The sequence below is a fragment of the Mauremys mutica genome, chromosome 13 (genome assembly GCF_020497125.1).
Source record: "Mauremys mutica isolate MM-2020 ecotype Southern chromosome 13, ASM2049712v1, whole genome shotgun sequence".
NCBI classification, from domain to species: Eukaryota; Metazoa; Chordata; order Testudines; family Geoemydidae; genus Mauremys; species Mauremys mutica.
In genome coordinates, this window is record NC_059084.1 from 43,335,422 (window position 1) to 43,362,011 (window position 26,590).

At 41.2% G+C, this 26,590-nt stretch overlaps 2 protein-coding genes across 2 annotated transcripts; one reads left to right on the plus strand and one right to left on the minus strand.

Moving 5' to 3' along the window:
* Positions 1-4,012: 4,012 nt before the first annotated feature.
* LOC123347411 (olfactory receptor 11A1-like) lies at positions 4,013-13,364 on the minus strand. Its single transcript, XM_044984827.1, has 2 exons — positions 13,273-13,364; positions 4,013-4,981 (listed from the first exon to the last, which is right to left on the minus strand). Exon 2 carries the CDS (start codon positions 4,970-4,972, stop codon positions 4,013-4,015), a length of 960 nt encoding a protein of 319 aa, XP_044840762.1. The 5' UTR covers positions 4,973-4,981; positions 13,273-13,364.
* Positions 13,365-21,936: 8,572 nt separating this feature from the next.
* Positions 21,937-22,908, plus strand: LOC123347412 (olfactory receptor 10A7-like). Its single transcript, XM_044984828.1, has one exon. It carries the CDS (start codon positions 21,937-21,939, stop codon positions 22,906-22,908), a length of 972 nt encoding a protein of 323 aa, XP_044840763.1.
* Positions 22,909-26,590: the final 3,682 nt, after the last annotated feature.

Sequence of the window (26,590 nt, forward strand, 5' to 3'; positions counted from 1 at the left end):
CAGAATAGCTGTCACTTGCCTACCTCTCACTCTCTGCTGCCCCAGTGTCCATTATACAGTATAGCCACCCTTTCTCCACCCAATCCCTCTTCTACTCCCAGTTCCCATTACACAGTACAGCTGCCCCTTCATCACCCCTCACTGTCTCCAGGAACCAGCTGACATTTGGCATATTTGCCCCTATTTATGATAACCCTCTAAAGCAGAGAGTGGCAAATTGACAGACATACACCATTGCTGTATGAGAAGAAAGAAGATTCCATTCTGTAGCAACAAAAGTGGCAACTGTAAAGTCTTCGGCAACTCATCCAGAGAAAGAGATCAATCTGGTGTTAATTAAAGTGTTAGCCATGGATTTGAGGATGGTGACAGAGGGAAACAGGGGCCTAAGAAGGATCAGTTAACCTGAAGAAGTACATTGAGGTGTGAAGATGGTGTTCAAGTACTAGGCCCATGATGGTAAAAATATTTCTCGTCAGAGCTGCCAGGTAAACCACTAGAAAGGCCATGAAATGTAAAATCTGCAGCTCTCAAAATACAGGGAATCCCAGCAGAATGAACTCGCTCACTGTGGTTTGACTAGACATTTCCCGCATTGGATACAGTCTGTGGAGGGATGATGTGGGAAAGAAAGAAGGAAAAAAACTGCTTATACTTATTATGCACCAGAGAAAAAGCAAAGGACATGATACATTCTAGGTATAATGTCCGAGATAATCACATGGACATAGAATGGAGCAAGGGAAATGTATCTTGTTCAACTGAAAACCTTGACCCAACCTTCACTACAGTCTCTGTACTGCTCCACCACACATATGTAATTGGAGGGTAACCTGTTTGTCATCTCTACCCTATTTTAGCTTTCTAGGAAGCAACTAGTTAATCTATTTATTGAAAAACAGATGTATAAAGATTAGAAGAATGTTCACAACATTTCAAAGGTATTATAATTCCATTCATTTCATGAGGAACTCAAAGGCAATATAATTTCATAATGAAAACAAGATGGCTGACACAGAGGGGAGACTTTTACTGAAGTAATCCAATTACTAGACTGAAGACTGTGTCCTGGACCTGAAAACCTGATGGAAGGGCTGACATCAGAGACTCCAGCTTGCAATTCACCTGTCCAAAAGGTAAGTCTACCTTCATCTCTACCTGAAATGAAAGCAAGAAGGGCTAGATTCACTTGTTATTTCCACCACTTGCATCCGAAGAAGTGGGTATTCACCCACGAAAGCTCATGCTGCAAAACGTCTGTTAGTCTATAAGGTGCCACAGGATTCTTTGTTGCTTTTACAGATCCAGACTAACACGGCTACCCCTCTGATACTAGATTCACAATGGGACTTAGGTGCCTAAATGCCAGAATCAGGTCCCACTGGTATTCAAGAAATCCCCACTCAAATGATGCTGAATCCTGTAGACACCAAACAAACGTGGCACTAACATTTTACGGTTGTTCATAGCCTTCAAAGAGACAGCAAAGGAGTCACTGTCCTTTCACATGGCCTGGCTTGCTGGGATTATCACACCATAGGAAGGGAACTGTGCAAAAACCTGTTCTGGAGAGTGTCTGCCATAGAGATATGATGGCTGATGAGTTGAGAAGCTAGCATGAGTGCACTGCTCAGGAATGTGTGTGTTTTTATAATACCAGCCCTGTTTTTGCCTGAGCTTACAAGCAGGCAGAGCCTGATTTCTGCTAACTTTGCTTCTTTGCTTTATATCAGAAAAAGCTTGACTACTACTTTAGTTCAGGCCTTAGGCCTCACAGCAGGCCTCTGATACAAGGCCTTATGTCTCGGGCTCTCTTTTTACTACACTTATTATCATCTATATAAAACATATATCCTGCTGTCAGGACAGGACATTTCACGTTACAATAAAGTTTCTCGTAATCTTGGGCAGTACCTTGTGGTCTATTGCAATCTATTTTTCGGTAACATCACCTATTTGTAGATCTTTTACAGTAATCTTGTGACCTTACTGGCATAGGGCTATTCCTATGCCATCCATTCATATCAACCATTCTTAAGCCTATGGTCCAGTATGGCTCAGCTAAAATATTACAGGCCTCAGCCTGTGGGCCTTGTGTTCCACCCATGCTTTACTTATATACCTAATACACACTCATCACTCCGAAATACTTTTCAGTTTTTTACTGCTATAATCCTACAATTTAAATCTATTTAACATACATTGACTATAATTTATGAAATAGCACATGAAATGAGCATAACACCAAATAACACAATGATAAAATGAACTACAGTCTGGTGACACTCAAGGGGAGATGTTAGAGGGCTTATTTCTTTACCCATTTACTTCCCTGGTTCTTCTTGCATAAACACAGAGCAACAATACCCAAAGTTCAAAGGTGCAAACAATTTAATGTTTATTGGGGTGAACTTTCAGAAAGCATGATTTCAATTTTCTTCCTCAGTGTCCCGCTTCTCAGCACTAAAACCACAGAGCCTTGCCTGTGTCCCTTTTCCCACTCACTGTTCCCATTCCCCTCCATAGCAAAACATGATTCCAATCCCCCCATTACTTCCTCATTGACTGCAGACTATATAGTAAAACTTGAGTTCTTAACCAATCATTTTACTGAAGTTTAACTAACCAATTCTAACACATTTTAACATAATTATTTAACCAATTATATTCTACCACCTTAATTGGTTTACACTCAACAAAATTAATTATACAGCAGACAGAAACAATCTCAGAAGCAGACAGAGATTATACAGACAAACAATAGGGAAGTGGGGACTACAGTGACAGAACAACAAAGAAATGAGGATTTTACACCCCAGCTATTGATAAGTGAGTTCTTGCCAGACAGGATGGTATCAAACTAAGTTTTCTTTAAGTTTTTTAGGCTGTTCCCTTTCTCTGGAGGTGATAGATCAGATCACCTTTCTAACAGCCCCAGAGTCCCTTATTTCAGTGTGGCTGGTTTGGGATGTGAGGATGTAACCGTTTGCTTTCCAGCTTATGGCTGCCCCTGCTGCTTAGCCAAAGGCATTAGCTTAAGATCAGGGCCTCAGACTGTCACAGTGAGAGAAGGCCCTTACACAGGCAGACAATGATTTTGATTCTTTCTTTTATACCTCTATAACTAGCTAAGTGATAAACATTTACCTAAATTCATAAAATATAGGCCTTTAAAGATAGGCATGAATATCTATATCCTAACAGTAGATATTACACTTGTGGGATAAAATTCAAAGCCATATGATCAGTTAATTTAACATGCCCCGTTGGCTTCCCCCTCTGCACTCTGCCCCCTAATCCATCACCTCTACAGGTTTGTGTGTGTGGAATCTGGGACTTTTAAGGGTGTCTAGAGATAAAAAATCCCATTGAACTTCCTTTGAAACAATCCATTGACCTACCTTTCAGAAATTCCAGTTACAACCTATATACATATGCCAAGTATATGGACCGCTCACCTGAATAAGTAATGTTCAGATAACAAGTGACAATCCCATATAACAATCATTTCAAATTTTATTTTACCTTAAAAACATTAAGTTGGACTATATGAATTTTAGGAAGGCTGTGAACAAAATGCAGGGTCCAAAGGAAAGCAACAAAAATGATGAAAGGTTTAAAAATCCTGATGTGTGAGGAAAGGTTAAAAAAAAACTAGGCATATTTAGTATTGAGAAAAAAGACTGAAGGGAGAATCTGATAACTGTCTGCAAATATGTTAAGGTCTGGTCTAAAAAGGAGAGTGATCAATTGTTCTCCATGTGCACAGAAGGTAGGACAAAAAGGAACCGGCTTAACCTGCAGCAAGGGATTTAGGTTAGATAGAAGAAAAAAATTCTATCTATGATAGTTAAGGTCTGGAACAAGCTTCCAACAGAGGTTGTGGAATCCCAGTCACTGGAGATTTTTAACAACAGACTGGTCAACATGTCTCAGGGATGGTCTAGGTTTACTTGTGCCTGCCTCAGTGCAGGTGGTTGGACGAGGTGACCTCTCAAGGTCCCTTCCAACCCTACATTTCCATGATTCTTGCAAAAGCCACACATTTACACAGAGCTTTTCTCAGGGCCTCCTTGACCTCTTTGTTTCGCAGGCTGTAGATGAGGGGGTTGAGCAGAGGTGTAACGACAGTGTAGAAGACAGAGAATACTTTATTCAGGTTTCTCAATGTATCAGTTTTTGGTAACATATAGGCAATGATTAGTGTCCCATAGTAAATGGAAACAACGATGAGGTGTGAAGAGCAGGTGGCAAATGCCTTTTGCTTCCCAGTGGAGGAAGGGATTCTGAGGATAGTGATGATGATGCAAATGTAGGATGTCAGCGTTAAAATGAACGGAATCACTGAGAATACTGAAGAGCATATGAAAGCAACCACCTTCAGCACATGGAGATCACTGCAGGAGAGTTTTATTACTGGGATGAAATCACAAAAGAAACTGTTTATTTCTGTGGGACCACAAAAAGTTAACTGTGACATCAATATTATTACTATGATCATAGCCAGGAACCCACTCATCCAAGATCCAACTGTTAGCTGGAGACAGAACCTATCATTCATGAGGGCTGCATAATGCAGTGGTTTGCATATCGCTAAATACCGATCATATGACATCATGGATAAGAGGAAACATTCTGTACCCACCAGAGCACTAAAGAAATAAAATTGTATGATGCAGCTGCTAACAGAAATGGTTCTGTCCCCAGACAGGAGACTGGCCAGCATTTTAGGCAGGACAGTGGAGCTGTAGCAGGTCTCTAAACAAGACAAGTTCCCAAGGAAAAAGTACATGGGGGTATGAAGGTGCTGATCAGCCACAACTAGTGCTGCAATGAGGATGTTCCCGGCCATGGTCACAATGTAGATCACTAGAAACACCAGGAAGAGAAGGGTCTGCAGTTCAGGGAGATTCTCGAATCCCAGAAGGATGAGTTCTGTCACTGATTGATTTCCTCTGTCTCTGTTTTCCATGAACAGTCCCTACAGAAAATTAAACAAAACCTCTACAATTGTACTTGATGAAATTATAAAATTAATACAGAGTCAATCATTATAATTTTTAAAGATAATGTAAACTCCCTTTTTCCTGCTGATTACTGGTGGTATGTTTCAGCTGATACTTGAGACAATGGACGTGCATGTTTTTTGTATTGCTGATGCTTGCGGCATCTGATGGTAGCTTAAAAGTGACTTGACATTTCATTAGTCACAAACCTGGTTGATACAACTGGGGCAATCTCCATTTCCTCCAACTCTAATTCTGATCTCATTGGTATCATGCAGACACCATGTTTCCCCAACTATTCCCATACACTTGTTTGGAAAGAATCCAAATCCCTTCCGAGTTACTGAAAACTGACAGACAACTTTCTTTCTTAAGCAACCTGGGCCTGATTTTCAAAGTTATTTAGGTAGCTGCCTAGGACTGGAGTCACACCAAGATTCAGCTTCCTAACTGCCACTTTACGCACCTAAATCCCAGAATCAGGCCCCACTAGAATTCACAAAATCGCCATTCAGAAGTTCCCGAAACCAAAAGATGCCTAAACTTGTTCAGCGCCTAAATTTTGGTTGTAAAAGTCCCCCAGGTGCCTACATTTCTGCCCCACATCAGAGCAGACGATCCCAGTGGTTTTCTAGGCACCTAAAATTTGGGCACAGTGACAATTTCTAAACAGTTTTCTAAGAGCACTCACCTAGGATATATGGGACCATAGATATAGAGGCTGGCTTCTTCCTCACAGTGTTCTCAGATCTGTTAATCTGGATGGTATATTCTGCCTTGTGGTTTTTTTAAGAATGGGCAAAAGACTTTCTCGATTCAATATTTATCTGGGATAAATTATCCTTTCTGTGAGAGGATGAGATCTCCCTGGGCATTTCTGCTGCTGGGAATTTTAAACAGGTGGGGAGGGACCATTTATGAGAAACCCATCAAAGAGTCTACAAACAACAAGTTTAATGATGGAGAACATCTAACCTCAAAGGAAAATCATGCAGACCGTAAAACTCTTTACTTCAGTCTCTTCACAAATTTGATGAGATACACACCATTCTCCTGTCTATGTCACCATTACCTTTACTCTATCAACAAAATCTCTGAGCACCCCAAAATCTTAAAAATATTTATCCTCTGAGCTGCTGTGAGAGGTAGAGAAGAGTATTATCCTCAATTTCAACACAGAGAATTCAGGTAGAAAGAGAAAAAGGGCAGTTTTACAAAGATATTAGGCACCGAGAGATGGACATTGGTATCTCAGGGGATTTAGAAAAGTGTGTAAGTGAGTTAGGTGCCTAAGTCACACTGACTTTCAATGAGTGCTATGGGACAAATGTTTAAAGACATTTGGGCATCTACAGATGCAAATAGGCATTTAGTGAGGTTTTCAAAAGGCCTAGGCACTTAATGTGCAGTGAATCTCAAACCCTCTGCTGCCCCTACAGTTATAGCCACCCCTTCCCCATCTGCTGGGGGGGAGGTATAGCTTAGCAATTTGAGCATTGGCTTGCTAAACCCAGGGTTGTGAGCTCAATCCTTGAGGGGGCCATTTAGGGAACTGGGGTAAAAATCTGTCTGGGGATTGGTCCTGCTTTGAACAGGGGGTTGGACTAGATGACCTCTTAAGGTCACTTCCAACCCTGATATTCTGTGATTCTATGCTGTCCCACAACAACATACTGCTGTCCCTAGTGCCCATTATACAGAATAGCTGTCACTTGCCTACCTCTCACCCTCTGCTGCCCCAGTGTCCGTTATACAGTATAGCCGCCCTTCCCCACCCATCACCCTCTGCTGCCCCCTAGTGCCCATGATACAGTACAGCCGCCCTTCCCCACCCATCACCCTCTGCTGCCCCTCGTGCCCATTGTACAGTACAGCTGCCCGTTCCTCTCCCCTCACTGTCTCCAAGAACCAGCTGACATCTAGGCATATTTGCCCCTGTTCATGATAGCCCTCTAAGGCTGAGGGTTTGATATGGCAACATAGCAGACATATGCCATTGCTGTACGAGAAGAAAGAAGATTCCTCTCTATTGCAGCAAAAGTGGCAACTATATAGTTTTGTTCAGCACATCCAGAGAAATAGATCAATCTGGTGTTGATGAAATCATTAGCTATGGGTTTGGGGATGGTGACAGAGGAGTAACAAGGGTCTAAAAAGGATCAGTTAACCTGAAAGAAATACACTGGAGTGTAAAGATGGTGTTCAAGGGCTAAGCCCATGATGGTAAGAATAGTTCTCATCTCAGCTGACAGGTAAACTACTAGAAAGGCCATGAAATGTAAAATCTGCAGCTCTCAATATACAGGGAATCCCAGCAGAATGAACTCGGTCACTGTGGTTTGACTAGACATTTCTTGCATTGGATACAGTCTGTGGAGGGATGATATTGGAAAGAAAGAAGAAGGAAACAAACTGCTTATACTTATTATGCACCAGAGAAAAAGCAAAGGACATGATACATTCCAGGTGTAATGTCCTAGATAATCACATGGACATAGAATGGAGCAAGGGAAATGACTATTGTTCAACTGAAAACCTTGACCCAACCTTCACTACAGTCTCTGTACTGCTCCACCACATATATATATAATTAGAGGGTAACCTGTTTGTCATCTCTACCCTGTTTTAGCTTTCTAGAAAGCAACTAGTGAATCCATTTATTGAAAAGCAGATGTATAAAGATTAGAATATTCCCAAAATTTTGAAGTTGTTATATTTCCTTTCATTTCATGTGGAACTCAAAGGTGATACAATTTCACAATGAAAACAAGATGACTGACATAGAAGGGAGGCCTTTACTGAAATATTTGACTGAAGGCCGTCTCCTGGGCCTGAAATCCTGATGGAAGGGCTGACATCAGAGATTCAAGGTTGCAATTTGCCTCTCTGCAAGGTAAGAATACCTTTGTCTCTACCTGAAATGAAAGCAAGAAGGGCTAGATTCACAAAGGGACTTAAGTGCTTAAATGCCAGACGCAGGTTCCCACTGGCATTCAAGAAATTCCTGCTCAGCTACTGCTGAATCCTGTAGACACCAAACTCACTTGGCACTAGCATTTTCCAGTTGTCCATAGTTTTCGGGGGCTTATTCCTTCACCCTCTCAGTTTGTGGACAAATTGGAGAAAGTGAAGAGGAGAGCAACAAAAATGATTAAAGGTCTAGGAAATATGACCTATGAGGGAAGACTGAAATCTTCTGTGATATTCCCCCATTGATAAAGCTTTCTTGATTAAGCATTGACACATCTCAGTATGAAATGCAATTGTTTACTGCTAATATACTGGTTATCTTCACTCCATTTTCTCTTATCCTTGTGTCCTACACTGTAGCACGGTGAACACCTGCTCCAGCCCGGAAGGGGTTGGAAAAGCCCTGCAGAGGGCTGGGGCTGGGCAAGGGAGTAAAACCCTGGCTGATTGGGGGAAGTGGCTGCAGCTGGGGCCACGCCCCTAACTAGGCAACTGGGCCTTATAAGAAGGCCAAGGAAGCCAGAGAGAGGCGACCTAGACGGATGCAGGGCTGGGGGAAGGCCGTAGGAGCTGGGAAGCCCTAGGCCAGTAACTCCCCAGGCTGCAGGGCCTAGTTCTAGGCCTTCTAGGTGATGGGCTTGCAGAGAGGCAGCTGGAGGGTGGGTAAAGGCAGCCAGTCCAAACTCCCTGTTGCCTGTGATGATCGGCTGATAGATTGCAGTCCACCCCAGGGTGCAGGGGCTAAACAGAGACTGGCAGTAGCCACAACTGAGGTGACATGCGGATGGGGGGGAGGGTTCCCCTGGGGTGGGGAAACCCAGAGAAAGACTGTGAGGTACTGCAGGAGGCAGAACTCTGAGATAAGGGCACTGGGGTCCTGGGAGGGATACGGGGGCCAATGGCAAGCGGATCACCGGCCTCCAGAGGATGTTCTGGGATCTAAGAGCTAATTCCCGAGAACATCCAGCAGGAGGCGCCGCAGGGGTGAGTCTGCACTGTGCTACATACTCCTTTATCATCTCCACCATCTTAAAGATGGCATTGACTGAAAGCAGACACAAAGCCTTCTCCATCTGCTTCTCACATCTCATTGTGGTGACATTGGATTACAAGAGTGGCAGCCTGATCTATTTAGGACCCAAGTTCACTGACTCACCAGACAGCAACAACGTGCTGGCTCTCATATACACAACCATCACCCCCACCTTGAACCCCTTTATGTATCGCCTGAGGAACAAGGAAGTGAAAGGGGCTCTGAGGAGACTGTAGGGGGACAGGATGAAGCAAAAAATATTTTCTCACAGAAAGTAATTTGGGCACAGATCTTGTTCTGATATCAGTTACACAACTGTGCAAATTTGGAGTAGCTCCATTTACAACAATGGCATTCAATATTACGGTTTAACTAGTGTCCAAAAACTGCAAAATGAAATATAAAAAAGGTTGTTAACATTTTATCAATTTTGGGGGGGCTTGAAATTAAACATTTTGGCCAAAAAAGTCACCAAAGTTTCAGAAATGATGCTCATCTCTGTAGCTGCTTGAAACACACAGAAAAATTACAGAAAGTCATCTACAATTCAGATTAATATGCATAGTTTTTTTTTAAATCTCAGCTCAAATTTACAATGAAAAATGTTGTTGAAAAATTTGATTTTGGAAAATAATGTTGATGTTCTGTATGTAAAATCATTGTATGATAGATGTTATGTGCAAATGATTGTCCTCTAATTATGTGTATTTATTATGAATGGCTTGCCTAGATCTGGGAAATAGATACGAACAGCATTACCTCTAGGTTGATTGCAAATTTAAGGTCAATGCTGACCAGCAGCTATTAATTTAATCATGAATGGTTGGTTGACTGTGGCAAAGTAAGCTGGTAGTTCATGTCCCTGCCCTCAGGTATATGGGATCTTGGGGCGCAATTACCACACAGGTGGGGTGCCAATTAATTTCTTTATTATAGGAAAAAGGAAGTGGTGGGAATTTAACAATGAAATACGATGGGATGGGGTGTATAGGGTGTTTACAATAGACAATGATGGTGGGGGGGGTTTCTTATTGAACAGTGTAGGGAGTTCTAACAGTGGGGTACAGTAAGTGGGGTTCAGCACAATGGGATACAGTACAGTCAGTCAGCAACTTAACTTTCTATAGGAACAACTTTAGATACAGTGTGGAATGCAAAACGTACCCAAAAGAAAAGCAAAGTAAAATGGTAGCTTCAATGCAAATACAAAGTATATCAGAAAAGTGGAGGCAACCAATGGGGTGTTATAAACACAAGTAAAATGTGAACCACAGTGCAATGATACAATATGGGTGATAAGTGAAATTATGCAATGTAACAGTATAAAAGAAAATTAATGACTTAATTTGTGAGGCTGTGATAGCAGATAACCTGCAAGAGTGTACCTAAAGGCTGGGTCGAGAAACAGGAGTGGGGAGGGGAGTGAATGATCAGTGGCAACTGATGAGAGGAGAGTGCAGCTGCAAGCAGCAAGAGACTCTGAAGCCCTGCGGGGTAAAGCCCAGAGCAGTCTTCAGGAGCCTGCGGGCTGGACGTACGGGAGACAAGAGCAGCTGGAGCGCACTTAAGGGGAGTCTGGGGGCAGCAAGAGAGGAGGGCGCTGAACGTGCAAGCGATGGGAAGGCACGTGGAGAATGGGGGAGATGGCTGAGGGAAGAAACAAGTTGCAGCAGCGGAGAGCACTTCAGGGAAGCGCACTCCAGAGAAGCTGCGGAGCAGCGGGATGCAGACAAACGGAGCAGTGTGAGCGTGATCTTCGGTAGGGGAGGGGAGCGGAGAAGCGGGAGCACGAACACAGGGGATACAGGGAGAGGCAGCAGAGAAGTGTAAAGAAGGGCTAGAGGGAGGTTTAAGCAACAAGCAGACACCTCAAAAAAAAAAAGGAAAGAAGCGGCAAAGGGTTTGGGAAGTTACACAGGGGGAGAAGCAGCAAGGGGTTTGGGAAGTTAGGAGGGTGATGGAAGGAATGACTGAACTGTCTGTTACAGCTATCCCCTATTCCATTTTGTTTCTTACAGCTGTCCCCTTACTCCATTTTGTTTTTGTTCTCCTCCTGTGGCCGCCCCTCCCTGGCTGTTAAGTTGTTTACCAGGGCCACTGCCCTTCTCAAAGGGATGGCCACTTGTGCTGCGTGCTAAGTGGGACCACTGCCCTGTTCAAAGGGTTGGTCCTGTTATCACCTTGTTAAACCTGGGCTGTGTGTAGGGTAGGCAATGTCCAGAGCTGCAAGACCTAATGTGTTTTTTAAATAGCTGAGCTGAAATAGCATGTGCTTTTGAGTCCTGAGGTGTGAACTCACACCTATTGTCCAGGACTCTGCCCAGGCACGTCTCTTTGCTCACCTGCAGTTTTTCCCTGTGTCTCCTCCGCTGTGACAGAGGGAGCCTATCAGAATTACTGGCGGGAAACTGCCTGAGTTTGTCTTTAAAAAACAGGCATTTTGAAACAAACATCTGCTGCCGCTAAACTCTATTGGCACCTAAACTAACTAAGGGCCAGATTTTTAAATTATTTAGGTGCCTAGTGGGAGTTTCAAAAGCATCTAAACACCCACTGAAATCCATACCTTTAAAAATCTGGCCCTACGCACCTACATTTGTACTGTCAACATTTCCTTACTGCCTAATTTCTGCCTCTAGGCATGGAATGCCCATTTGACACCAAAGCTGCAGCGTGATCAAAAAACCTGTGAAGACTGGTGTCCCCAGCCTGTCTCACCTGAGGACCCTTATCCACCAAGCAGGCTCTGCATGCATATAATGGCCCGAGGGAGACATGGAATACAATGAAGTAATAGCAGCCTCTTCCATTATAAAATTTAGCCCAGCAGTTAAAGAATCACTTGGGCTGTCGGACACCCACGTTCAATTCTCCTCTTGGGTCAATCAGGAGAAGGGATCTTCCAGCTTTGAAGTGACTGCCTTGACTACTGGGGTACAGAGTCATTTTCATTTGCTATGAGTTCTAATGCATATTTAATTGCTTGTACAAAGTGAAACAGATTCAGCAGGAGAGACTGGAAGAGCACTGTATCAGGATTTCCTTTAATTAGGCTTTATAAAATTCAATTTTTATTTTTTTATAATTTTCATGCATAATTTTGATGTTTGTTTATAACAGGGTTTCTCCCAATATCAAGTGGTACTAGAACATCCCAATATAGAGGATAGTACAAAAACATTCCCCAAGGATAACAGGAAAACACTGACCCTTCCTTAAAGATAAGGTCCGGATGACAGTAAATAATAGACATGTTTTGTTTGAACCAACATGTACAAAGTAATGGGTGATAACTAGCCACGTCAAAGGGCAGTAACTATGCCAGAGAGGCAGTATGAAACTTGTTTTTATCATGGTATAAAGATGTATCTCAGAGGGAGTATCATTGTCTGGCCTAGGAAGGAACAGAAAGTCCCACCGTTCACTGAGCTGGTCCATTGTTATGGCCATACATGTGTTAGTGGTCTGGTAGAGTCTGCGGGATACTAGTACCATGCTTCATATATAATAAAATTGGCTGGGTGCCTTCATCCCTTAATGGATCTTGTCGTCATTGGGCAGGTTGCTCAAGGTCTGCCATGCCAGCTGACTGCGCAGGACTGGGGCGGCACACAGAGAGAATACACACATGCAGATAAACATCTATCAACATCTAATGACAATTGTATGAATCAAATACATCAAGGGATACAGGAAGTATGCAGGGAAAGCTGATTTCTTTTCTTCCAAAAGAACAGGTGTCTTCTAAATGAGATTAAGGAGTCATCCACTGTGACTAGTCCACAAGAGATAGTTGCACGCGTTTTTGACCTCAGCTGTGAATTCAAACTGATTTGGTTAAACTAATATCGATGCTTGTGGGTACTTTTATTTTGGTTTAAGCCAGACTTATTTCATTGTAGCCAAAGGCTTAATTTAAACTTAAATGCACAATTTTTAACCTGAAATAAGAGTTTCCATAGGGGCTTATGCACCAGTTTTAGGCAAGAAAATGATGGAAGTTCAACCAATAGAACATTCTTGTCTCAACAAAGCCATAGTTTGGAGCAATGTTCAGAGTATAAGCATAGCGTATAAGCAAAAGTGTTCACATTGGCCTACCTCTGTTCCCACCAAAGTTAGATTCCTGGTAAAGAAGCTAACAAAGGTGAAACTGAAGCTGTGTGGAAATCTGTTTGCCTATAGCTTCTACCTGCTCTCTTTAATCAATGCCTTCCCCTCCCGAGCCACTAGGGCATAGCACTCAAACTCAGGATCGCCTACCTCCCAAATCTCATTGATCCTTCAGGTAGGATGAGCAGAAGCAAGGGTTATTTTAAGAGAAATTACAGCCAGATCAGAGCCCCTCATGGAACTCAACATTTCACATGAGAGCAGCACACACATGCCTAGTGCTTCCAGAATTCGAATCACAGCTGTAACGGAAAGGAATGTTCCACCATTGCCATGGTGAGTGTCAACTGGTCCATAATTTGACAAAGATTTGTTTATGATCTTTGTTTCACTTTTCCAATTTAGCTAATAACATTCTACAGCGTATCAATTGTGGCTCAGCTTCCAAAGAAGCTTGAGGCATTTAGGTGCTCAAATCCCATTGACGTTCAATGGCAATATGCTAATCACAGGCTTTTATTGCTTTAAACTATAAAAAGAGTGTGCATAAGAGATTTTATCCAATACTTTGTTCTCCTTTTCTAACTTTTCTGCAGTTGGAAAATGGTTAAAATATTCATATTCGTCCCTATCTTTCATTTCATAAGTTATGGTTGAGAACCCTCATATTTCAATCAATTAAAAGGAAATGGAGTGGAATTCAGAAGACCTGGTTATATTCCAGGTTCAGCCACAGACTCCCTGGGTGACCCTGGCTGCATCATTTATTCTTCCTCATTGTTCAGTGGTCATGAATAATAAGAGAAAGCAGCAAACTGAAGCTTACTCTCCTACTATACCACCGCCTGTTTCAGGCAATATATCATCACAAACATACCTTGTTTTTCACCTATGTCTGGTAATAATATTGACTTCCCTCGCAGGGGTGTGGTTAGTATAAAATCTGTTCATTATTCTGAAGGTGCTTATATTACAATGGTGAAGACCACAGAATTACCTAGATATACAGGAGGACTATTACCCAGAGTTGGTATATTGTGTGTTGAGCTTTAAGCATGAGTAGCCTCACTGAAGTCAATGACCCTTCAGTTGATGCTTCAGTGGCATATTTTGAGCATTTGTTAAACTCCCATTGACTTTAAAGCAACTACTTACAGGTTTAAAGTGAGACGTGTGCTAAAATGCTTTGCTATAATGAGGCCAAAGTTTGGTAAGAAGTGTTTGCATGACAAGGGCATTGACCATTTTGAAAATAAGTCTGGATGCTTTGCTTTGCTTTGTTTTAAAGTACACTTTTGTTCAAAGATGAATCATTTTGGAAGAATTCTCTGGTCCAGGTTATACAGAAGCTCAGACTAAATGATCACAACAGCCCCCGCTGGCCTTGGAATCCACGAATCTGTGACAATTACCTCCCTGGTGTAATGTTTCCCACTTTGTGTAGTCACTACCAAGTAAATGGCACTCCACATAGCTTTTATACTTGAGTCCTCCATTGATGGCCAGCTCTGAAGCCCTGTGAAGCCAACAGGTGTCTCTCACAGGATCACACTCATGGGTTTGCAATACGAGGCCCTAATCTAGATTCACACCTGTGTAATTTAGGCTACGTCTGCCCTTGGAGCTACAGGTGTGATTCCCAGCTCGTGGACACATATTTCTGCTAAGCTGTCATTGAGTTAGTGTTCTGAAAATAGCAGTGTAGCCGCAGTAGCGTGGGCAGCGGCAAGTGGCTGTGTGCTAGTCACCTCAAGTACAAAGCCACTCAGATCCCAAGGGCACATACTTCATTCAGCTAGACTGTGCTGCCACCACTCCCCCAGCTTCTAGTGTAGCTGAAGCCTTGAGTAGAATTCCATTGAGTTGACCTGAGCCTCATTGACACAGAGGCTGCTTTGTACCATTCTAGCAGTATGAAAAGGGCCTGAACATGGATATAAATGACATTGACATCCACCCCAAGGCTCTGTTACATTCAATGAAAATTCTTTCACTGCAGAGTTTTTCCTCCCAATTAAAGAGACACAATGGGAATACATGGGTATAAATCCCCCAGTGTATTGGGCACAGTGGCTGCAGCATAATTCCACCCCAAAGGTCATATAAGGGGACTGAAATAGACCATAGATATCAGCACATTCATTCTGCAGAGAGCTGAGCAGAGAGAGCTGGAGGTAGGAGGAAATTATTTGGGATCTAGCTACATTCTGGTTGGCGTTCACTATTGCCTGGACTGAAAACATATCTGAGGGCATGTTGCTTTTGCTCCCATGACTTGAACTGTCTCTGTATAGAAACCTGGGGGAGATTCTCAAGTGGTGTCATTTCAAAGAAAGAAGTTTCACCTGCTGGGGATTGGTCCCTTTAGCATTTATTTTTCTGGCTCTCCTAAAGAAATTTAAAACTGCAGTTAAATAGGTGCCCATCTTTGGAAGTTCTTGACATTAGCCAACCCCAAAGCTCTGTATAGTAATGTAAAATCTTCCATCAGGTATACAGAGTGGGAAACGATGTAATTGACTGCAAGTTCTTTGGGGCAAGGGCTGTCTTTTTTAGTTCAGACTTTGTCAAGAGCATAACATAATGGAGTCCTGGTCCATGCTCGGGACTCCTAGGCATTAATTTGTTTCAAATAAATAAATAAATAAACATGTCCCACAAGCAATACAAACCAGAGCACACAACTCAAGAAATTGAGACAGAGATAGTTCTGTATCGGCACAATGTGGCAATTGCAAAGAGATATACCAGTACCTGATAATTAACTTAAAGCAACTAGGAGTCTGTATTGAGTTTTATTACTTTATTTGTAGAAAGAAAGTGTGTAGAATTAACACTATTTTTTCCTCCTTTTATTTAGTTTATTTTTTTCAATTCCCTGTTTCACTAAGCCATCAGTGATTTCTGGAGATCTTGGACACTGAATAGGGTCATTGCCAATTACATTTTAATTTGCCTGATCATATCATAAACACAGAACTTCCTAATTCTTTAACTCTAGAGGTGTTTAGCAACTCGATTGGATTGTCTGCTTTCTCATACATTTATCTAGGAATCACTTTTTGCAAATGCACACATGAATGAGACTCCTCATGTGGCCGTTTGCTAGATCATAGCCCTCGGCTTTATGTGACACCTGATAGATGTTCTGTTCCCAAAATCCAGGTTGTGGTCTCTACAGTCTCTGTATTCATGCAGCCTTTGCAGGTGTCTTAAGAGCCGGGCATCTTGAGAACCAGCGAATGGGACTGGATTAATGGTGGGGAAGGTGGGTGCATGATATGAACAATTTGTCTGTCTCTCTCTATAGACATGGCCCCCATCTATGTAGTTTGATCAGTCATATAATTGGGTTTCTGCAGAGCTGTATACTCTTATATTTCTAGGGTATATTCAGGGGCAATTCTGTGCTTAAACCAGGGAAACTTATGATACCAAAATCTCTTCCTGCCCCTGCCACGAACTAGTTATGTGACCTTAGAAAAGAATCACTTCTTGCTTCTCTGTGTCTCAATTTCTCCATCTGCAAAAGTCCAACCTCCCTCAGCCTGAAATTGTGAGGCTGACATAACTGATATTAGTTGTTCAGAGGTCCTCTGCTGGAAGGTGCTATATAAATGGTAGGGGACACATAGTGACACCTTCACATTGAACGGGAACCTGTTCTGTAAATGATCACATTGGTATCTGTGAAACAGCTCATGGAACAAGTCAAAATCTAATCCATAAAAGCTCAAATTACTGCCTAGTTATTTATCATTATTATAACTACAAATAAGAATAGGAACAATGCCTTATACATTTCTCAGAGGTGGTCTAAACATGGAATTTCTGTCCCAGAAGATCATACAGTTCAAAATTTGGTTTAATCCCAGATCAGACCAAAAAGTTAAAATCTCAGGGGATTTTTCGTGAAACAAAATATTCTGAAATATTGCATTTCAATAAGGTAAATATGTTGGGGGGTTAAACAAGGTTTAACATTTCATGTTGACTTTATTCTTTTGATTATATTATTGTTTAAATGATAAACCTGAAACAAAACATTTCAACCTGATCAATTTCCTATAGACAATTAAGACAAAATGAGAACATGAAAGCTAAATATTTCGATTTTCTTGAATCAGCATTTTCTTACGAAAAAAATTCCTCCAAAAAATTTTAACCAGCTCTGCTTTTTTTTTTTTAGCTTCCCTCTACTTCTCTATACACAGTAGTCACATTTCCTTACAATGCTGCAGTCACATACTCCAGGTCTTTGGAAATTTCTTCATACTTTAGATCTTTTAATTCTCATCCCAAACAAAAAACAATCAGACTTTTTACCTCTTTTTGTTGTCTCTCAGGTTTTCTATTAGCCCTTTTTTTACACACAAACACCCCCAAACACAAAAATAAAAATGTGCATTGGTCCATATATTATTCAACCATAATCAATTCTATTTGAATTTGAATGATCAACAGTTATTTGGGAACATCTTTGATTCCGTGATAAAAATGTCTCTTTGAATTTCCATAGGAACAGTCATCTCAGAAAATCAAAGGATTCTATAAACATTAATGAAATTAGCCCCACAAATCTACTGAGGGAGAAGTAAAAATCATCATCCTTTTTTATAGGTGGAGACACAAAGGTAAAAAGAAGTGAAGCAGCATGTCCATCTTCTCTGACATTTTAGAATAAAGCCCATAGGTGAATTAAAATTCCACCTGTCATGCTGAAAGGAAAGTTTGATTTTTTCAGGATCTCAGAATTATTCTTTCGCATTCACCGAGAAGAGGGAAAATACGCATCGTGCAAATCAAGGTAGCTCCATCTACTTCAAAGTAGCTTTGCTGATCTGTGTCCCCTGGGAGTCTATGCAGTTTGCCAATTAGAACATAGTGTAGTTAATTCATTTCTTAGTATTACCAACAATCATCCACTGTGCATGCTTAATGTAGCAGGAGAGAAGATGGGATAGTTAAAGGAATTTGAAAGAGGATAAAATCGAAACAGTTCAGTGAAATTATCCATCTACCCATTAGTCTATTGGTCAATCTCCCTATTGGCTTATCTGTCTTTCTATTGGTCTCCCTGTGTGTCTGTCTGACTTTCTATTGGTCTGTCTGTGAGTCTGTCTGTCTGAAAGGCATGTTCCAGGCACTCCTGATTTTTTACGCAGAAACAATGAACTTTGTGGGGGTGATTCTTTCCCTTGAGACATTTTCTCTCATTTTATGGCCACATCTAAAATACAGAAATGCCAGTCAACACAGACTGGGATTTTGGAAGGAGATTTGCACTTGGTGAAGTGAAGAATTTGTCCCAATGAGTTTGGGGGAACGTTTTTGAAGGTATTATGGCTTCCCCTCATCCTCCCTTGGCTCTTGTCACGCAGACAGAAAGCAGAGGGCCAGAGTCCAAAGTGCTGGCAGTGCAATGTTTACTGGGGTTGACAAGCAAGCATAATCCAGAGCTCTGTATACGTGTAGAGCTTTTATTTGATCTTTTCCCCACGTCCTCCTTCTAAACAGGCTTAATTATACCTCTAGTGCACACCCCTGCTCCCACCCCTTACGACGGTGGTCCCCAACACGGTGCCCGACTCTGCCGTCCCAAGAATGGAGGCAATGCTGCCCCATAGCATGTGCTGCCCCAGGCACGTGGTTGCTCCACTGGTGCCTAGAGCCAGCCCTGTATGTGAGTATTCTTCCGCTGCACTGATACTGCTGTTTTCTTGTGCTTTGTGATTTTTTTTTTGTTAAACATTTTGCCCCAAAATGTGTGGTTCAAATAAAAGACAACATGCATATTATTTCAACGCAGAGTGGGAAGAATCCTATTGTTTTATTGAAAATAAAGGGAAAGGTGTTTGCTTATTTTCTGGGGGGGCTGTTGCAGTGCCGAAAAAACATAATGTTGAACACCATTTCCAAACTAATCATGGTTCTTTTGATATTAGCCATCCACTTAAATCTGAGTTGAGAAAGGTTTGATTTGAGTTGATTATTTTTCTTCTATCTGCACAGCAATATGTTTTCATCAGACAAGTGGTAAAGTCTAACGGTGCTTCTATTGCTTCCTTTAAAATTGCTCATCTGTACACAAAGAAGAAAAAACCCTTTCAAGATGGTGAATTGTTGAAGGAAGCATTTTTGACGGGTGCTGATTGCTTGTTTCAAGGATTTCCTAACAAGGGTGAGATTTTGTCGGCAATACAAGACTTGCAGTTATCAGACAACACAGTTACGAGGAGGATACGTGCAATTTCAAGTGACATGCAAACTCAGCTAAAGGATGACTTGGAAATATGTGCCTGGTTTTCACTGCAATTCGATGAGTCGACATATATATCTGATACAGCGCAGTTGGCAGTTATGGTGAGGATGATATTTAGTGACTTCACCATAAAAGAAGAGTTACTAACAGTATTGCCTATGAAAGGGCAAACAAAAGGTGAGGACATCTATAATTTATTCAAATCATACGCCACATCAATTAGTATGCCACTACACAAGCTGTTTGTGATCACCACTGATGGGGTACCAGCAATGATGGGCAGCGCCAATGGATTCATTGCACTCTGTAAGAAGAATGAATCCTTTCCAAACTTTATGTCTTATCGTTGCATTATCCACCAAGAAGTTTTGTGCATCAAAGTTCTTTCTTTTCAACACATCATGAATGTTGTTATTAAAATTATTAACTCTCTTCGAGTGAAACCTTTGCAACACCGACTTTTTAAGTCCCTGTTGGAAGATGTTGATGATAAACAATCTAATCTTATCTTGCACACAGAATTACAATTGCTGAGCAAAGGTAAATTTCTTGCAAGTTTTTTGAGCCTAATTGAAGAAATCAAAGAATTTCCTGAAGTCCACAAATCAGAACTTCGAGCAACTAGAAGACTCCAGCTGGTTAATGGACTTAGCCCTTCTTGCCGACACCACTGACAAATTTAACATTTTAAATCTTGAGCTCCAGGGAAAAGACAAACATGTGGCTCAAATTATAGGTTCTGTAAAACCATTCAAAGCAAAACTTGTAGATGTCACATATGAAGATGAATGTGACAATGATTCTAACCCATCACCATTTGTTATCCACAGTCAAACACTTCTGGAACAATTTGAAAAGAGATTTCAACAGCTCACCATCACTGAACCTGTAGTTGCCTTTCTTGTGGATCTTTTTACTTGCCAAATAGAGGTAACAGAAATGGCTACATCAATTGTGAGTCTCATTCAAGTAAGAACAGAAGACGTGGAACTGGAGATTTTGGACCTTCAAAATGATATTGTTCTAAAATCCTGTTCAACAGATGAAAACTTTTGGAAACTGGTTGACCGAAAAAAGTTTCCTGCCTTAAAAAACATAGCATACAAAATACAATCTTATTTCGGTTCCACTTATCTATACGAAGTTCTGTTTTCAACAATGCACATCATAAAATCAAAATACAGATCTCGGCTTACAGATGCCCATCTTGACGATTGCTTATGAACAGGAATATCATCTCCCAACTAAGAAAAATTGGCTGAAGAAATGCAGTGCCAAAAATAATACTGACTTTATTAGAAAAACCACGTGAATTAATTATACCTATTTTCAACTAAGAGCTGATGAGCGTGTATGGTTAACTTGTGTTTAACTTTTTTTCATATTTGTTTGTTTGTTTATTAAAATCCAGATACAAGTAACAATACAAATAATATTTGTAATTAACCATAACTGGCTATCTATGTTAAAGTAAGAATAATAAATATATTTGGACCAGCAGTTCAACAATGTTTAACTTTTTAAAAATAAATAAGATGAAAACTGTTCATGATATTTATTTTGTAAAAACTCCTTAATTTTTCTTACAGGTAGATAAAAAAGAGCAAATTCACATGGTAAGGTGAAAGAGTAATTGACAAATAATTTAATTAATACCTTTTACATGTAAAATTACCTTTTTATCTTATGGATTCATATGTAATATTGTACATCTTATGGATTCATTATGTAATATTAAATATGATTTTTTCATATTATTTAATGTACAAATACAAAATAAGCCTTGAAAAATTGTTGGCACCTGCCATACTCTTCTGAAAACATGAATGTGCTACTGGCCACAAAATGATTGGGGACCACTGCCTTACAATTTATGGTCATGTTCTTTTTTGGAGGGTGGTGAATCTGGTGGCTTCAGTACTATCTCTTTTTTATCCTATCGGAGGAGTAAAAAGTGAGGTTGTGTTTCAGCCAGGGTCACCATTTCTTTGGCTTTTAGTGTTTATTATACCTCCGCCCATCCACCTCACCCCTCCAAACCGGTTGTTTGATCTTGTCTTGGGAAAGGAATTCTACATTTGTATATCAACCTCCCACCATGCCCAGCAACACTTTAACTCTATTCCTTATATTTTCTTATTGGGCTGTAACACCAACTGGCTAGGAAGAAACAACATATGGTGTCTTTGTTCTTTGCTCACACATAGTAGTAAGACACGAACAGTTGTGTTTTAAAGACCTCAAAATTCAAATGGCTAAACAAAACCTAAAAGTCTATCTCAGGCAAATATACAGACCTGAATGCTGTATTACCATCACCAACAAAATGCACATGGGGCAGTAAAGAACCCAGGTACAGATCCCTAAAAGTATTTAGGTTCCTAACTCCCATAGAAATCAATGGGAGTAAGACACTGAAATATCTTTGAGGACATGGGCCCCAACTCTCATAGAATGTCCATTGGAGAATGTGGGCCTTTGACTGTTTCTCCTTATTTCCCGCAGTAGGTCATTTCTTCACATGATATCTAGGTATTTATTGTCTCCCACAGATGAAATATGCAAAGGAATCAAGAAGGGGGAACCTCACCATGGTGACTGAATTCATTCTACTGGGATTGTCCAACCACCGTGAGCTGCAGGTGCCTCTGTTCTCCATCTATCTGTTCATTTACATTATTACTCTGATGGGGAACATCCTCATCATCCTCATCAGCATGGACAAAGCCCTTCAAACCCCTATGTATTTCTTTCTCCGAGTCTTATCCTTCCTGGAAATCTGCTACACCTCGGTCACCATCCCCAAGATGTTGGTGGACTTCCTTTCAGACAACAGGAGCATTTCCTATGTGGGCTGTGCTGCACAAATGTACTTCCTGCTCTTCCTTGGAATCTCTGAGTGCTTCCTTCTGGCTGCAATGGCGTATGACCGCTTTGTGGCCATATGCAACCCATTGCTGTATAAGCTCATCATGAACAGGAGGGTCTGCCTTTCATTAGTAGTTCTCTCTTGGTTCAGTTGTAACATGGTATCCTTAGTACAGACAGCCTGGGTTTTCACCTTGCCATTTTGTGGGTCCAATCAGATTAACTATTTCTTCTGTGACATTCCCCCATTGATTAAGCTTTCTTGCACTGACACCTCTTCATATGAAATGCAGTTGTTTACAGCTACTATACTGGTCAACTGCACTCCATTTTCTCTCATCCTTGTGTCCTACATTGTTATTATCTCCACCATCTTAAAGATGGCTTCAGCTGATGGTAGACACAAAGCTTTCTCCACCTGCTCCTCACACCTCATTGTGGTGACACTGTATTACGGGAGCAGTGGCCTGATCTATTTAAGACCTAAGTCCATTAACTCACTAGACAGAAACAAAGTGCTGGCTCTGATGTATACAACCATCACCCCCATCTTGAACCCTATAATCTACAATCTGAGGAACAATGAGGTGAAAGGGGCTGTGTGGAGATTGTTGTGGGATGGGCTGAAAGGAAAAATATTTTCTCGAAGAAAATAATTGGGATACAGGTCTTGTTCTGAGATCAGTTATCCAACTGTACAAATCTTGAGCAGTTACTTTGATGTGAATGCCATTCACTGCTACAGTTGATGTAGTGTCAAAAAACTGCAAAATGAAACACACAAAAATGTTGAAAACATTTTGTCAATTATCTAGGGGTGTTGAAATTAGAAATTTTGGCCAGAAAAAGGCATCAAAATTTCAGAAATGTTGATCATAGATACTGCTGCTTAAAACACACATTAGAATCACAAAAAAGACATGCATCCGACGAAGTGGGTATTCACCCACGAAAGCTCATGCTGCAAAACGTCTGTTAATCTATAAGGTGCCACAGGATTCTTTGCTGCTTTTACAGATCCAGACTAACATGGCTACCCCTCTGATAATTAAAACAACAAAAACTCACATATTCACATTTAATGTAATATGCATGGCTTTCTTTTCATCTTAAGTCAAAATTGCAATGAAATATGTTGTTGAAAAAGGTTATTTTAGAAAACAATGTTCATGTGCTGCAAGCTAACCATTTTGAGAATGATTTTGAATTAAATTTCACGAAAATTGTAGAAAATGAGCATGAATAATAAACAATAAAGTAAAATAGAAAATTTCACAAAAAAAAGACAAAAATAGGTCAATTTGAAGTTACCAAATGAAAGTCAGGGCCAGTGCTTCCATTAGGTGACCCTAGGCAGTCGCCTAGGGCACCAGGATTCGGGGGGGGGGCATTTTGTGCGCTCCCCACAGGGTGCACGGGAGCTTCTGGTTCCGCTCCCGTTGCGCCGCCAAAGAAGGACCTTCTGCTGACGTTTCGGTAGCAGCTCAATGATTGCCGCTGTTGCCTGCAGCATTTCAGCGGAGGGTCCCCCCCGCCCAAATTCTGCCTAGGGCGCCAGAAACCCTGGCGCCGCGCCTGGTGAAAGTAACTTCATTTGTTTTGTAATTTTTTCACCATTTCTACTAAACACAGAGCAGAAAATGAAATGAAAAAAAGGAGAGTTCTTTAGCACCGAAAAGATATTCACAAGCCCGTCAGAAAAACATTTCCAATTTCATTGCAAATATAATTTCCCTATCAAGACTTTTCTCTGTGCCACTTTCACATCCTGTTCTTCAGGGTGTAGCTTAATTGCTTCAGCATGAGAGGTTACTGTGTTGTAAAGCACAGACAACACCCTGTCATTACTCAGCGAGTAGCTGGAGATGGGCCCAACATGGGTGTCACAGAATAGGAGGAGAATGCTCAGGTGAGACATACAGGTGGAAAAAGTGTCAGAGTCCACTTCGTAGAGCATATCTCACGATGGTGGAGATGAGGTACGCATAGGAGAGGACTATACACAGAAATTTTATTCACCCTATGAAGATCTTGAAAACAAACAAGTTGATCTTCTTGAGATAGGTGTTACTCCATGCAAGAAGCTTACTTGATTTCATTGGGCTACCGTTGACAGTACTGTACATAAATAATGTAGACAGAATCAGGACTTTTCTCTGAATTCTGATGGTGCTCAATTAGTGAAGTGTGTACCCAGGCATTACAAACAACACACACAGTTACTGTATGAATCGAATAGAGCCAGGGACATGGGGAGAATAGTGAGGAAACTTATTTCTTCACTTCCAAAAGCACAAGTCTCTTCTATATGAGGGTAATGAGCCCTTCTTTGGGAGTAGTCCAAAAGAGAAAGTTACATTGTGCCTTGAGCTATCTCAGTACAGAAACCCAGCATAAATTCGAAATTGTAGCAGAGAATGTACACAGACTGAGGGTCAGACCTAAGTATTTTTCTTGCTTTCCTGAAGAAATTAAAAACTGCAACTATATAGGTGCTCCTCTTTGGAAATGACATTAGCCATCCCCAGGGCTCCATATAATAATGTAAAATCTTCCAACAGTCATACAGATTGTGAAATGATGTAATTATACTGGAAGTTCGATGGGACAAGGATTGTCTTTTTGCTCAGCTTTTGTCCAGAGAATAGAACAATGTGGCCCTGATGCATGATCAGGACTCCTAGATATTACCTCAGTTGAAAGAAAGAAAGAAAGAAAGAAAGAAAGAAAGAAAGAAAGAAAGAAAGAAAGAAAGAAAGAAAGAAAAGGTGTCCCACAGGCACTGCAAACCAGAACCTACCACTCTCGTAAATCAGACAGACATAGTCCCATATCTGGCAGAGTCTGGTAACACTGCTCTACAGCCAAAATGCTTCTGAAATAAATGTAGTCCAACTTTACTAATTCTGGGTCACTGAGAACGAAAATGATGTTTAAAATTGTTGATTGGCTCTAGTTTTCAAGATATGCTATTGGGTCAGTATATACGACCCTTGACTTGGGAATAGCGGAGGATAAGTGAGTTATAAAGGGAAGGGATCTCAATTTAAACCAGAAATGACTAAAATACATCTTTGACTGGATCTATGAATAAATCTATGTCTGGGTTTGGACAGTACTTGCTTTTTAGGCAAAACAATGAATGATGCAATCTGAAGCTGGTATTGCGTCATACATGATATGAATTGCATCAAGTTATTCCTAGACGTCATGGATGATGCAATCATAACGAAGCTTACATCACTCTGCTGAACAAATTGCCCTATATCAGCTCTAAAATCATACAGTGTTGTGCTCTTATTTGTGAGTGTTTGATTTTGCAAAGGGACACATTTCTGTTTAGCCAAAGTGAGCAGAGATGCCTCGTACTTGTGTGAACAGTGCAGATAACTTCTGCTATGTTTGTGGTGAAGTGACTTTTGCATCACAAAAACACAATATAACCACTATGGTTAAGAAAGCCTATCACCTTTATTTTGGCTGCAAAATTGGAGATCAGGACAAGAGGTGGGCCCCACACATATGCTGCAACACTTGTGCAACAAATCTTCGGCAGTGGTTGAAGAGGAAAAGGAAATCTATGCCTTTTGCAGTGCCAATGATTTGGAGAGAGCCAACAGATCATACCAGCAATTGTTACTTCTGCATGGTGCCTCCAGTTGGGAAAGGTGTGTCAAAGAAGAAAAAGTGGACTGTGCATTATCCAAACATTCCATCAGCTATACGCCCAGTACCCCACGGAGAAGGACTGCCGGTTCCTGATGCACCAGAATCATTCTCACTTGAGTCAGACGAGGAAGAGGAAGAAGATGAAACTTCTGGTCCTGAACCATCAATGTCACAGGACCCACATTTTCTCCCATCCTCCTCCTCTGAACCACACCTCATAACACAAGGTGAACTGAATGACCTTGTCAGGGATTTGGAACTACCCAAGAGTAAGGCAGAGCTGCTGGGCTCCAGACTACAGCAGTGGAATCTCCTGGCAGGTGATGTTAGGGTTTCCATGTTCCGTGACCGTCAAAAGGATCTTGTCCCATTCTTCTACATGGAAGGCGATCTTGTAGCCTGCAACAACATCGATGGTGTGATGGCAGCCCTCAACATCGTTCACGATCCAGATGAGTGGAGACTGTTCATTGATTCATCGAAGACGAGTCTTAAAGCTGTTTTACTGCATAATGGCAATGTTTTGCCATCAATTCCAGTTGGTAATGCAGTCCATATGAAGGAAACCTATGACAACATGAAACAACTTTTGAGGTGCATAAACTATGACCAACATCAGTGGCAGCTTTGTGGCGATTTGAAGGTTGTTGCTCTCTGGCTTGGTCTGCA